This window comes from Eubalaena glacialis, chromosome 11, assembly GCF_028564815.1.
Source record: "Eubalaena glacialis isolate mEubGla1 chromosome 11, mEubGla1.1.hap2.+ XY, whole genome shotgun sequence".
Lineage (NCBI taxonomy): Eukaryota > Metazoa > Chordata > Mammalia > Artiodactyla > Balaenidae > Eubalaena > Eubalaena glacialis.
In genome coordinates, this window is record NC_083726.1 from 63,073,263 (window position 1) to 63,084,587 (window position 11,325).

The 11,325-nt window shown below is 50.8% G+C and overlaps 1 protein-coding gene across 1 annotated transcript; it reads left to right on the plus strand.

The window, feature by feature from the left end:
* The first annotated feature begins 2,373 nt into the window (after positions 1-2,373).
* On the plus strand, positions 2,374-9,839 carry LOC133101332 (keratin, type II cuticular Hb4-like). Its single transcript, XM_061206015.1, has 9 exons — positions 2,374-2,895; positions 4,145-4,353; positions 4,968-5,028; positions 5,537-5,632; positions 6,559-6,723; positions 6,852-6,977; positions 7,481-7,701; positions 8,187-8,218; positions 9,520-9,839. The coding sequence occupies exons 1-9, from the start codon at positions 2,374-2,376 to the stop codon at positions 9,837-9,839; spliced, it is 1,752 nt and encodes a 583-aa protein (XP_061061998.1).
* Positions 9,840-11,325: the final 1,486 nt, after the last annotated feature.

Genomic DNA, 11,325 nt, shown 5'->3' on the forward strand with positions numbered 1-11,325 from the left:
ATGATCTGACATGTTTTTAAAGGACCATTCTGACTATGGTGTTAAGGAAAATCAGAGGGGGCAAAGGAGGAAGCAGGGTGACCAGCTGGAAGGATACTTCAATAGACCCTGTGAGGAGTGATGGGCTTGGACCAATATGGTAGCAGTAGGGTGATGAGAAGTAGTAGGAGTCCAGGTATATTTTGAAGGTAGGACTTGCCAGTGGATTGAATGTGCGATATGGAAAAAGCTGAGGAATAAAGGATGATTCCCAGATTTTTGGCCTGAGTCACTACAGGGATAGTGAGCCTGGCAAGTGGAACATGTTTCATAGGAACAATCAATCGGGAGAACAGCTTTGGATAGATGAAGGTTGAGATACCTAATCGATATCCAAGTAGAGATGTTGATCAAAATATACATGTGGGGCACAGAAGGGATGTCTGGGATAGAGATGCACCTTGGCAGTCATCAGTGGAAAGATGGTATTTAAGTCATGAGGCTGCATGATGTCATGAAGGGAACGAGTATAGATAAAGACATGAACAGGTACAAGGGCTGAGCCTAATGATGCTGTGGTGTGTAGAGGTTGGGGATATGAGGATAAACTGGTTGAGAAAACGGAAAAGAAGCAGTCAGTAATATGTAAAGAAAATCAGGAGAATGTGGTGTCTGGAAACCAAAAGAAGAAGTTGTTTTAAGGAAAAGGGAATGATCAACTATGTCAAATCCTGCTAAGTTAAATGAGAGCTGAGAACAGACCAGTGAATTTAGCAACCTGGAGGTCACTTGCAATCTTCACAAGAAGTATTGTGTTATTATTATTTTTCTGCTTCTCCCTTTAGACATACACCTGATAGCTGGGTCTGTATAAAAGAGTAGTAAACTAGGAACAGAGGAAAACTTCCTCAACTTGATAAAAAATATATATATCTACAAAAAAACTACAGCTAACATTGTACTTAATGGTAAGAAACTTGAAGATTTCCCACCAAAAATCAGGAATAAGGCAAAGATGCCCCCTCTCACCACTGCTTTTCAACATCACATGCAGTAAGACAAGAAAAAGAAATCAAAGGTATAGAGATTGGGAAGGAAGAAAATAGTGAAGACTTGAGCTGGATAGCTCCAGAGAAAAGCACATATCCCCTTCCAAGTAGAATCCCAAGTGAGCATCCAGTCAAGCACAAGTTCCCCCAGGCACAGACAAGTAGGACAAATCATGTCACTCTCTAGAATAGAAAAGGCAAACATCTGTCTCTGGGTCCTGAAATACCTGTGATATTGATTAACAATGATAATGATATCCAGTGACTTAGAACTTTTCATTTCCTACCCAGATTCTTATTGCTTGGTGTCTCTCCCTCCTAACCAAAGATTCATCAATAATGCAAGAAACCTGCATAGGCAGGACTATAGATCAGCCCTAATGTATATTTTGGGGGCTCAAAATCATGTGGTTAACTTTCCACACAGATACATGGCCAAATCATACAGAATTTTGGCCTCAAATTATGCCACAAAAGTATTGGTTGGTGGAAGTCCTCAAGATTAATCTCCCCCCACCACCATGAGGATAGAGACCATCTTTTTATCTCTGTACCCTCGGCACCAAGCACATTACCTGAGAGAGAGTAACTGGTAATTGTCAAATGAATAAATGAATGTATGAATGAATGGATCTCCTCTGAGTGTCTCAAATCAGACATGTATCTACACTACCTCAAATGAGCTTTAGTGACGATTCAATTTTTATGTAAACAGTGAAATCAGATCATAGAGGTCAGATAAAACACTGCAAAATGTTTTTGGACTGTTTAATCCATCTACAGGGATGCAACAAACTGTATTCTCACCGTATCATTTCTTACTTAGAGCTATGAAGACCCTGCCTGTCTTCTGCACACCCCCATCTATTGAGGGGGTTATCTGTATAGCTGCATCCCTTGCAGCCTCTTGCTGGAGCAGTTACCATCCTAACTTTCTGGTGGTTAGCCACACTTGCTGTGGAAAGTCTATTGGATTTATGACCAAAGCAAATTAAGGTCCCCATAATGGCAATTGTGGTCGACTTGTGGAAAAAGAAGGATCATAATGTTTATGTGTTTATATGTTTTTAATGTTTATAGGTTTGATGTTATGGCCCTGATTCTGAGGAAAATAGGCGTGTCTGAGATTAGCTCATTGTGAAGGAGGTTACAGGCTGGAAGAGTTTCTGCTAACTACCCAAGCTCATAAATGCTTCCAAATGGCTTTTTCCATTTTTATGGGGCCAATCCTCAGGTCCCCACACACATAAAAGAGCTGAGAGGGATCCACTGGCCTCAGAGGGACTCCCAGCTCCAGCTCACCCTGCTCTGCCGTCGCTGCTTGGCTCTCACCCAGGACACCATCATGTCTCGCCGATCCTACACAGTCAGCTCTGGTCGCCGTGTGGGCAGCTTCAGCTCTTGCTCAGCAATGACCCCCCAGAACCTGAACCACTTCCGGGCCAGCTCTGTCTCCTGCAGGAGTGGGCGCAGCTTCCAGGGTCTTAGCGGCTTTGGCAGTCGAAGTGTCATCAGGTTTGGATCGTGCTCACCCAGGATAGCAGCTGTGTGCCCTCGGCCTACCCGCTACGAAGTTGGCTTTGGTTTTGGCAGTGGGAAGGCCTTTGGCTTTGGTGATGGTAGTGGTGCAGGTCTGGGGTTTGGAGCCGGCAGTGGCCTCGGCTATGGCTTCAGCGGCCCTGGCTTTGGCTACCGAGTTGGAGGAGCTGGAGTGCCAGCAGCCCCATCCATCACAGCAGTGACTGTTAACCAGAGCCTGCTGACCCCCCTCAGCCTGGAGATTGACCCTAATGTCCAGAGGGTGAAGATGCATGAGAAGGAGCAAATCAAGACCCTCAACAACAAATTTGCCTCCTTCATTGACAAGGTACTTGTGACAGCTCAACCTCTGGGTCTGGGATGATGAGACCTAAATGCACTGAGATGTTCTTTCCCTTAAGAACTGGTCCAGACCTAGGGCATCGACCTTGACCCCAGATCCTTCAGGCATCAGCCAAAGGCATGGCGGTATGATTTCTGGGTCACTCTGCTGCAGAGCAAGGACGAGCCTGAGGAAACACTGCATGGAGGGATAGATTAACACTGTGGTGGTGTCTTCTGGGGGAAGGAGCAACATCCAGCCAAATCTGAAGGCATCTGAACAAGCTAAGACCTACCACCTAGCCACTTAGAAATATCTCCCAGACAGGCTAGAAACACTAACACCTACACCAGGTGTTGGCTGGTACAGGTTTAAGAGGTTTTATCCTTTGAGAGTCTCATGCTCTCTTTGAAGTTTTCATGGTTTCTGAGGCTGAGTGGCCACACCTGTTCAGGCTTAAAGAAATGGAGAATGGAGTTGAGTAATTTTTGTACAAAGCAAAGAATTCATACCCCTCCCCCACCTGGGATATCCAGATTCAGCCAAGTCGCCTAGATTGAGGGAAACAGTAGGGAATGACCACTGGTGGTCACTGGTCTTCAGGCTGATGAGAGGAACAGAGATGTGGAACTGACAGAGAGGTGGAACTGACACAGCCCCAAACCCCATGTCCATGAAGACATGGGATGCTCTATTGTGTCTGAGATTGGAAACCCACCTCTGTGAGCTTCATTTCACTCTGAAATGAGGGGTTGGAGCAAATGGTCTCTATGTTCTCCTCCAGCTCTATAAGTCTCAGATGATGGAATTTCTGGGGTGATGGGTATGACTTATGACCTGAGAATTCTCACCTCCTAATACCACATCCCAGCCCAATGTACTTTACTCTGCTCCTCATTCCCTGCTAGGGATGGTTGAAATCAGTTTTCAGATGTAGGCAAACCCCAGCTCAGGTAGAATCGATCTCCAACTTCCCAGTGAACCAGCCCTCACCTTTCTCAGAGGGTTGAAAGGGAAATGGTTGAAGAGCTTTGGTTCCAAAGCTTCTGTTTGTAGCTGAGCCTGGTTGAGCATGAGGAGGGGTCGCAGACCTGCTCTGCCAGATTCTACTGAGTTAGAGGAGTAGCTAAAGTCAACAGAGGAGGGAACGATGTCACCACAAGTTTAAGTCACCTCTGGCCATCTGAGCAACGTTGACATATAGGTAACTATATCAAGCACTTCAGTTGCCATGTCTTTGCCCCTGTGGACTTAGGTGCGGTTCCTGGAACAGCAGAATAAGCTCCTAGAGACCAAGTGGAACTTTCTCCAAGAGCAGAAATGTGCCAGGAGCAACCTGGAGCCCCTCTTCGAGAACTACATCACCAACCTGCGGAGGCAGCTGGACGTAGTGAACAGCGAACGGGCCCGGCTGGAGGCTGAGAGGAACAGCATGCAGGATGTCCTTGAGGGTTTCAAGAAGAAGTGAGTGGCTGCTGGACTGCACTGACCTAGGATGGGCATGGGCTGGTCCCCAAAGCAGCAGCCAAGCTTGGATGAGAGCTGCTGGAAGGATCAGGGTTGAATGCTGGTTTCAATTCCCAGCCTGAAGACAGGGGTGGGGATGTGATATGTATGGGAGGAGGAGGCCCTCCATGGGTCCTGAGGAAAAAGGGGACTTGGAATTGGGCATGGTTGTCCCTAATCCTGCCTGTGAGCATGGGTGAGTTGACCCCAGAAAAGGAAACTCTCTGGTTTTGAGAACAGTGCCTAAGTCCAGCCACAAATAGGGTCCTACTTCCTCTAAGGTCAAGTGCAATGACCCTAAGGCTTTTCCAGCAGAGGAGCACAGCAAAGGTCCAGATTTTCAGACCCCGCATCCAATTTGAGAAAGTAAAAGGGATTTGGAGAAACCAAGGGCCGTGGACTCACAAAAGGTCTTAAAGATGGGACAGAGTGGATGAAAACATGCAGACGGCAACAGGGAGCCAGGCTCCTGGAAGGAGCAGAGAGGTCACAAGAGATGATAACTGGGGAGCTGGGAGTAATGGGCTCTCAGTTCAGAGTGAGAACTCACCCTCTTCATCCTTATCATCCAGGTATGAAGAGGAGGTGGGACTCCGGGCCAATGCTGAGAATGAGTTTGTGGCTCTGAAGAAGGTACGGAGAGCAACAGGTCCAGGCAAACTTCTCCTCCAGACAGGCAAATGTTCTCGCAACTCCAGGACACTGCCTGGGCAGCCCTGTGAATACTCACACACAGGGGACCCCACTGTTGTGGTCACAACAGCTTCCTTTCGAAGTTCTGATTTGGCCTCCAATGACTTAGGATTGGGTCTTCATGAGAGCAGAGGTCTGAAGGGATGACATTTGAAGAATCTTGGATTATCCAGACTCTTCTTGCCTCTAAATAAGCAAATCTAAATAAGGTCATCCCTGGCTAAGCATCAGAAAATGTCCAGCATCCCTGGGGGTTTCATGCTGTATAAGGGAGAAGAACAAGAGTCACTAAGCTGTATTTCCACCCAATGACTTTCCCATCTGTCCCACTTGGGTTGGCCCTGTGGGAATTGGCCTGGTCTTCCCACCCACCTCCAGAGCCTGCCAAGGTGGGGAGGTTAAACAGTGCACAACTCATGAGTATTTTATCCTTCTCTCTTTGATACAGGATGTGGATACAGTTTTCTTAAATAAGTCTGATCTAGAGGCCAACGTGGATACCTTAACTCAGGATATCGACTTCCTGAAAACCCTATACATGGCGGTAAGGGCTCATCCCCTCTGAGCCATCCAAGGAGCTCAATGCATGGTCTGGACTCCCTGGGGGATTCACTGGATTAGCGTATTTTCTAACATTTGGTATTATACATCTTTCCTCCCATCAAATCTATATCCTCTATATGTTGATGTATGTACCAGTGGAGAAGGTAAGGGGAGCAGGCTTCTCAGCAGCCTGACTCAGGTCTATGAATCAACTCCTTGGATCTATGAGCCAACTTCTTGTTGACCAATCAAAAGACTGGGGTCTAGGAATGTCACTTCCTATCTACTGATGAGAAGACCCTGGAAAACTGATTTGCTAGGAGATGCAAGAAAAATTGTGTTACCTAATTAGTCAAATGAACTAGCTATCTTTTGCTTCTGTTTGGTCTGGGACAGACCCAATCAGAGCTAAATGGCTGGCTCTGAGTGGAAAGGCTGAAGAAAGCTCCCTCTGGGGCCCTCACCTTGCAGGCCAGTTCCCAGCCCTCCCCCAGCCCCACCCCCGGTTCTATTAAGGACTTGGGATATAGGAATTCCTAGACCACCATGTTCTAGGATATTGTCAGCTCTCAACGATCCAGACTGGCACAGCCACTGTGTGGATAAACCAAAGAAAGTTTAAGCTTTAGCATGGTCTCACTCCTCTCCATCAAGTCCCTAGGCCCCCATGGTTTTAATAGTCACCTAAGAAGTTAAGGTGTTAAAGGAATGTCTCCTAGTATATAACAAGGGTTTAAAATCAAACTGAAACGGTTCTGGGCCACCTCTTTTTCTTTGCTTTTGGTTTGGATGATCTGCCCCATTGCTTTGCTCTGAACAAACAAGCAATGCTCTCTCTCCTGACTCCACATCCTGGGGACCCTGTGGCACAGCCCCGGCCACTGACGGGACGCTGAGCCCATCTGTCTCGCTGATCCTACAACACAGGAAATCCAGTTGCTGCAGTCACACATCTCTGAGACATCAGTCATCGTGAAGATGGACAACAGCCGGGACCTGAACTTTGATGGGATCATCGCCGATATCAAGGCCCAGTATGAAGAGATCGCCAGGCGCAGTCGGGCTGATGCAGAGGCCTGGTACCAGACCAAGGTAGGCAGGAGGGCACTGGGGAAAGGGTGTACGCAGCCCTGGGGTCAGACTCATGGATGACAAAATGGGCTGTGATCTTGACCCAATCTTCAAGCCCTCGGAATACCCCTTTCTCCCCCACCCCCCAGTATGAGAAGATGCGGGTGACAGCTGGCCAACACTGTGACAACCTGCGTAACACTCGGGATGAGATCAATGAGCTGACCCGCCTGATCCAGAGGCTGAAGGCAGAGATCGAGCACGCCAAGGCTCAGGTGGGCGAAAGAAAGGAGAGAAAGCCCCACAGGGAGGACAGGCAGGGTCCCAAGCTTTGGGGAGCCCAAGTCGGAAGATGTGGGGGAGGCCACCAGGACCCAGAAACAGAGGAATATAGGAATTAGTCCAGGAAGACTTCCTAGGGGAGGAAAATGTGGAACCAGGGAAAGAGTCTCCCATGTAGAAGGAAAGACCTGGGGCTGACTTACAGAGGCAGGTGAAGCAGAAAGAATGGCTTTACTCTCTGGACCCCATTGGTCTTAGAGCAGCAGAAATCAGTAAGTGCAAAATCGGTGAGGATAGAAATGGAAGATAAGCAATATTCCGCTTCCTGGTGACATCAAACTACAGGATGACAATCCCTGGGAAAGCAGCCTCCACGGGCTCCATCCCTGGCTTAGCACCAGGCTATGTGCCCACTCACAGGGGGCAGAGTTTCTAGCCTGACCTGAGGATCCCCTAGTCCCTGCCAAAGCCCACCTGCAAACTGCCCTCCCCCCAGCGCTGCAAGCTGGAGGCCGCTGTGGCCGAGGCAGAGCAGCGGGGCGAGGCAGCCCTCAGCGACGCCAAGTGCAAGCTGGCGGAGTTGGAGGCCGCCCTGCAGCAGGCCAAGCAGGACATGGCACGGCAGCTGAAGGAGTACCAGGAGCTGATGAACGTCAAGCTGGCCCTGGACATCGAGATCGCCACCTATAAGTGCCTGCTGGAGGGCGAGGAGATCCGGTAAGTGCTCTCAGGGCAGCAGGTGGAAGTGGGGTCAGACTTCCGGCTTCTAGAAAGACTAAGTGGGGGAGGGAACTACGTGAAGAATTGCTGAAATGGGCACTCTCTAGAGGTAACTATTTTTTCTGCAAACCTTAGGCGGGTTGCCCTTGGCAGGGGGTTAGAAGATGGCTCTAGATCTGTGCCTCTCCGTGCAAGCCTGTAGACGGGCTGCACCACAATCATAGGGCGTTCTGCTAGATTGCTTAGCTTGTTTTAAAATAAGAAAGAAAGAAAAGAAGAAGACATTCCCTCAAATATTTTGATTCAATAGTTTTGGGGCAGGGATTAGGAACGTGTCATTTTTCAAAGCTCCCTGATGCTTGTGCAGCCAAGGGCGAGAACCACTGGTCCACTGGTCCACTGAGCCAAGAAAGCCCTCTGATAGCACCTAGGTTTTCAGGGAATGACACCTTGTGAACTGACTTGTTTCTTTCTCTCTGTAGGGTCTATGAAGGTGTTGGACCAGTAGACATATGTAAGAACCTTCAGTCTTTTCCTCTTCGCACATTTCTCTCCTGGGGCCCTTCAAATTTCCTTTAAACTCAAGCCCACGTTGGGGTCAGGAGCCCATGGCCAGATTGGCCATGACAGCCAGGGGAGCAGGGACCATCTGGCCCCTAAACTGAGAGCATCCCTTTAGCTGAGGTCTGAGACATCCCCAGAGCCTTCCTCCCTGGAGCTAAGCAATCACAAAGGTTTGCAGGGCCTGGTAGGTGGGAGAGGGTTCCAGAAGAGAGTCAGCCTTTTTGCTTTGGGTGGTCTTGTCCTTCAAGGGCAAAGACCAGAGGAGGAATGGAAAGGCCTGTGCCAGGGAGTTCCCTCCCCTCCTTATGGCAGAGGACGGCAAGGCTAAACGCAAGTCCCCTTGCTGCTGCTGCGGCTACTGCCGCCAAACAAAGCGCTCAGGGCCTGTGCTGGGCTCTGCAGGATAGGGACACAAAGAAGGTGAGACCCAGCCCCTCCTCTCCAGAATTATAATCTTCTTGAGATGGGTCCTATCCACTGTCAACCTAATTCTCAAAACCCCGGGGGGAGGAATAGGCATGGGCATCCCCCTTTTATTCGATCAGAGAAAACACAGGACTCGCCAGAAATCACAAAGGTAGTCAGTGGCACGGCCAGAATTCAAACCCAGATTTCTGATCCAAAAGCGCAAATATACAGAGCTGTATATGCTAAACCGAGTGGGTCACAGATGGCAGGAAGGATTCTGGTGAGAGGAGAAGGAAGATAGTGGGGCCGTCCACCCTGGGGGCTGGTCTAAGCAAGGTTTAATCAGATTAGGGTCCTGGGTCATGGAGGTGTGCCCAGTGAAGACCAGAGGGCTAGAGGGCAGAGCCATCAGTGGGTCAGGAGGAACGAAGGACTACCTTTTTGATGGGCAATGTGGGGACCGCCAAGGAGCATGAAGAGAGAAGCCCTGTGGCTTCATGGAAGCTACTGACGCAGCTGCTGGGTAATCCAGGTCACTACCCACCTCACTCAACCCAACCTGACTTTGGCCGTATATAAATGATGGTGGACTTAACGGCTATATGCCAACATCTGGGGAACTGGCTGAATTCTTCCATTTTAGTCCGAATGTTTGACTTCAGTGGAGTCACAGTCTTTGAGACACCCAGACAAGGGAAGGGAAAAGTGGGTACTGACTATGTAGACAGTAGGAACTACTTGGACCCAGGCCACTTCCCCTGATGCCGCCGCCCGTCCCTCCCCCCACCCCCAGTGGGAGGTAGAGGACGAGGCAGCCTCACTGAGGGTTTCATCCTCCCACAGCGGTGAGCAGTTCCCGGGGCGGCCTGGTGTGCGGGCCCGAGCTTCCGGTCACCACCTGCAGCCTCTCCCGCGGCGGGGTCACCGTCTCGGGCCGCAGCAGCATCCGGTCCAGCGGCTTCTGCGGCTCGAGCGTGGGCGGGGCGCAGGTCGTGGGCGGTGGGGACGCGCTGAGCGCGGGCTCCCGGGGGGGCTCGGTGCTGGTGGACGAGACCTGCGCCCCCAGCGTCCCCTGCCCGCTGCCCACCGAGGGCGGCTTCAGCAGCCGCGGTTCCAGCGTCCGCTTCGTGTCCACCACCACCTCCCGACGGACCAAGTACTGAGAGCCGAGCGCCGGCCAGCCACCGACCAGGAAGAACCATCTCCACGCCTTCTGCTTCTGTCCCCAACGTGCCCAGACTCTGGGCCGAGGGTGCTCTAGGTACCCCTCCTGCCAAGAAGCCAAGGGCTGCTCTGCCTGGCCTGTGCCCTCTGGGGGGATTTTTTTCACCACCTAGACGCTCCATCCACAGCCCCAGCGGACTGGCCTCTCCCTGACTCCCAATTTCCTTCCTTTGGGTCACTCCTCACCACCCAGCCCAAAGACCTCAAGAAATGTAGATTCAATACAATTACAAAAATCAGCATGTTGGGGAGAAACGGGCTAGTTCAAAGCGATGGTGTGTCTGGGCACCATCGCCATCCTAGCTTTGGATTAACTTAGAGAATGGAGAGCTGGCTGTCCACACGGCAGGTGTCCTCAGCCACCGTCCTCTGCTTCCCTCCCCTTCCTTTCCCTGGCAGGAGAAGGTTCTTTCCTTCTCTTCCTGACCCAGAAGGATCCACCGTTTTCGGTGAGCCAAGGGATCCCTGAGTCCCCAGAGATGGTTCTTCTCCGAGTGGCATAGGTCCTAGCTGCTTCTATTCCTGGGGTGTTGGGGTAACCCTGGCATGCGAGTCCATGAGGTGGGTGGGTGCTGGTAGAGAGGCGGACCCCGCAACACTCCACGCCCCTGCTGGCGGTGTGAGGGAGGCCCAGCTCTGTTCACTGCAGGGGGGTTTATGTCTGCACGCTCCAGGGAGGCCTGGGCTGGGGTGGGTGCCTGTCTGTACTGCTCTTTGTGTGGCTGGGATTTCAATAAACTTGCCAAGCTAGCATCACTAGGACTCTGGCCTTTCCTTCCCAATCACACTGGGGATGGGGGAGCTTGCCTCCTAGACTCCACTAGCCCACCCCCCTGGGGACTTGCCAAGGGCAGAGGCTGGTGTCCTGGGACAGAGGAGGTACTGAGGAAAGAGCGCTCAGGCCCCTCCCTGGAGGGGCTCACAGCTCAGCAAGGGAGATGAGACATATAGCAAAAGCTCTGAAAACGAATGCCAAGCAGCCCGCTTCTCTCCACGCATTGCCCTCCAGCCTCCTCCCTACCAGGGCGAAATCTTTCACTTGTTCCCCAGGTCCCACCCCGCCCTCAGTTCCTCTGGGATCATTGCAGGGGCCAAGAGACCCAACCATGTGTTTAGTGGGTTGGAACTTTCAGTCCACCCTCCCCAACCTCCAGGGAGGGAAGCAGGGTTGGAGGTTGAATCAATCATTCAATCCTGACTATGTAATGAAGCCTCCATAAAAAACCCATAAGGACTGGGGGATTCAGAGAGTTTCTGAGTTGGTGAACATGCGGAGATGTGGGAGGAGTGGCACACGTGGAGAGAACGCGGACGCTCTGCACCCTTCCCCCATACATTGCCCTATACATCTCTTCCATCTGGCTGTTCCTGAGTTATATCCTTTTATAATAAACTGGCAATCTAGTAAGTAAAATGTTTCTCTGA

Excerpts from the sequence above, each read along its gene's own strand:
- LOC133101332 (XM_061206015.1), top strand. The coding sequence starts at position 2,374 with ATGTCTCGCCGATCCTACACAGTCAGCTCTGGTCGCCGTGTGGGCAGC. Across the intron at positions 2,896-4,144 it reads TTGCCTCCTTCATTGACAAG|GTGCGGTTCCTGGAACAGCA; the intron begins GTACTTGTGACA and ends CTGTGGACTTAG. Across the intron at positions 5,633-6,558 it reads TGAAAACCCTATACATGGCG|GAAATCCAGTTGCTGCAGTC; the intron begins GTAAGGGCTCAT and ends CCTACAACACAG.